The sequence below is a fragment of the Siphateles boraxobius genome, unplaced genomic scaffold (assembly GCF_051911475.1).
Source record: "Siphateles boraxobius isolate OS27281-9 unplaced genomic scaffold, OSU_SipBor_1 7, whole genome shotgun sequence".
Classification (NCBI taxonomy): Eukaryota; Metazoa; Chordata; class Actinopteri; order Cypriniformes; family Leuciscidae; genus Siphateles; species Siphateles boraxobius.
Genome location: NW_027509197.1, coordinates 40,192,501 through 40,195,000, shown reverse-complemented (window position 1 = coordinate 40,195,000; position 2,500 = coordinate 40,192,501). Strand labels below are relative to the sequence as shown.

At 35.8% G+C, this 2,500-nt stretch overlaps 2 protein-coding genes across 2 annotated transcripts in view; both read right to left on the bottom strand.

Annotated features, from left to right (window-relative positions):
- The window catches only part of sowahca (sosondowah ankyrin repeat domain family Ca), a 147,213-nt gene that overhangs the window by 22,724 nt on the left and 121,989 nt on the right, over positions 1-2,500 (bottom strand). The window lies entirely within an intron of this gene.
- Positions 1-2,500, bottom strand: part of asmt (acetylserotonin O-methyltransferase) — a 32,708-nt gene that overhangs the window by 20,279 nt on the left and 9,929 nt on the right. The window contains exon 5 of the mRNA XM_077216470.1: positions 1,445-1,563. Within this exon, the coding sequence (XP_077072585.1) occupies positions 1,445-1,563 (119 nt within the window). The remainder of the gene's footprint in view (positions 1-1,444; positions 1,564-2,500) is intronic.

Here is a 2,500-nt window from a genome sequence, read left to right as displayed (position 1 = left end):
ATAGATGAGAATAGATACTAGTACGTCCTAAGGATTAAATGTTTGCTTGTCAATAGTGACACAAATCATCAGAAGCCACTCTAAAAAAAAAAACTTGGGTTATTTTTTCTACCCAAATCCTGGATTGAGCCTTTTTGTTAATTTTTGGTATATTTTTTCAGTGTTTGGGTAGTTTTTGTGTAACTCAGATCCGGGATCAGACATAACAACCCAGTGTTTGGATAGTTTTTGTGTAACCCAGATCCTGGGTCAGACTTAACAACCCAGTGTTTGGATAGTTTTTGTGTAACCCAGATCCTGGGTCAGACTTAACAACCCAGTGCTTGGGTAGATTTTGTGTAACCCAGATCCTGGGTCAGACGTAACAACCCAGTGTTTGGGTAGTTTTTTGGTAACCTAGATCCTGAGTCAGACGTAACAACCCGGTGTTTGGATAGTTTTTGTGTAACCCAGATCCTGGGTCAGACTTAACAACCCAGTGCTTGGGTAGATTTTGTGTAACCCAGATCCTGGGTCAGATGTAACAACCCAGTGTTTGGGTAGTTTTTTTGTAACCTAGATCCTGAGTCAGACATAACAACCCAGTGTTTGGATAGTTTTTGTGTAACCCAGATCCTATGTCAGACGTAACAACCCAGCGCTTGGGTAGTTTTTTTGTAAACCAGATCCTGGGTCAGACGTAACAACCCAGTGTTTGGGTATTTTTTTTGTAACCTAGATCCTGAGTCAGACGTAACAACCCAGTGTTTGAGTAGTTTTTGTGTAACCCAGATCTTGGGTCAGATATAACACCCCCGGGGTTGAGTAATTTTTCTCGGGCTTTTTGCGCCCTCTTCAGGAGAGAGTAGTGCAGCTCCGTCAAGTTGGTGCTTGTCTTTGGTAAAAAGAAGTTTGTGTAAAATTTTCTAATCTATAAATTCGTTATTGTTCTGTATATCGTTTTATTTTATGCAAAGCAACATACAAATTTTATGATTTTATTCCAAAAAAAGATACAGCATATAAATGCTTAGAAAGAAGTTTATATATATATATAGAAAAAAGAATATATATATATATATATATATATATATATATATATATATATATATATATATGTTATACTGTAAAATATGATAAAAAATAAAGGAATTATTATGCAAACCAGAGGATGTGTGTAGTATTTTTTTTAAGTTTAGAGGATTTAAGTATCATCAACAATTCATAAACAGTAATTCATGTACGAAGTAAAAAGAAAAGAAAAAAAAGCTAGTTTTAAAGTAAAAATAAATCAACCCAGTATGATGGGTTAAATCAACACATTATGCTGGGTTAAATAAATAACCCAATTTGCTGGGTAAATTAAACCCAACATGTACATGTGTTATGTCCTATTTATTTACCCAGCCCATGGGAAAACAACACAAATTGGGTTGTTTTTAACCCAGTGTTTTTTAGAGTGTACCTCCGAGATCACAGATGCATCTGAATGGTGACAAATCGAACGCGGTGATGACATCACGACCGCAAATGTTCCAGATTGAGTTCATTAGCTGCATGAACTTCACCATCTCCTCCTCAGACCTGAAACACACACACACACACACACACACACACACACACACACACACACACACACACACACACACACACACACAAATCATGCTTGAAATATGTTAATTCATGCTAGCAATGTGTTAAATCATGCCTGAAACATGCTAGCAACATGCTAATTCATGCTAGCAATGTGTTAAATCATGCCTGAAACATGCTAGCAACATGCTAATTCATGCTAGCAATGTGTTACTGTAAATCATGCTTGAAACATGCTAACCACATGTTAAATAATGGTAGCAGCATGTTAAAACATGCATATGCTATATCATGCTAGAAACATGGCAATTCAAGCAATGTGCTAATCATGGTAACAAATATGTTAGAAATGTGCTAAATCATGCTAACAACATGCTAGAATTGTGCTTCTACACTAACAATGTTAAATCATGTTAACAACATGTTAAATGATTGCTAGCAAGCGCCAATCCAAGCTAGAAACGTGTTTAATCATGTAAGAAACATGTTTTAACATTTTGTTAACAATATTCTGACATAATTTAATGTTAATCATGCTAGCAATTTGTTAAATCTTCCTAGAAAAATGTTAATCATGGTAGCAACATGCTAAATCATGCCATCAACATGTGTTAACCTGTTCTAGCAACATGTTAATTAATGCAAGCAACGTGTTAAATCATGTTAGCAACATGTTAACCATGCTAACAACATGCTCGCAACATGATTACAAAGTGTTTTTAAGTAATTTCAAGCTTTCAGACAAGGCTTTGTCAAGCCAACATTAATGTTTGTTCACAAACTTTACTCATCTAGTTAATACTCGTTCCAGTGGATCATGTGCTTTTCAGTGATGTGCAGCCGCTCTCACGATAACCAAACCAAACCAAAAGCTCTAGTGCGAAATCACATTTAATTCACTCAGTGATCAAGTCGACTTCATGTGGAT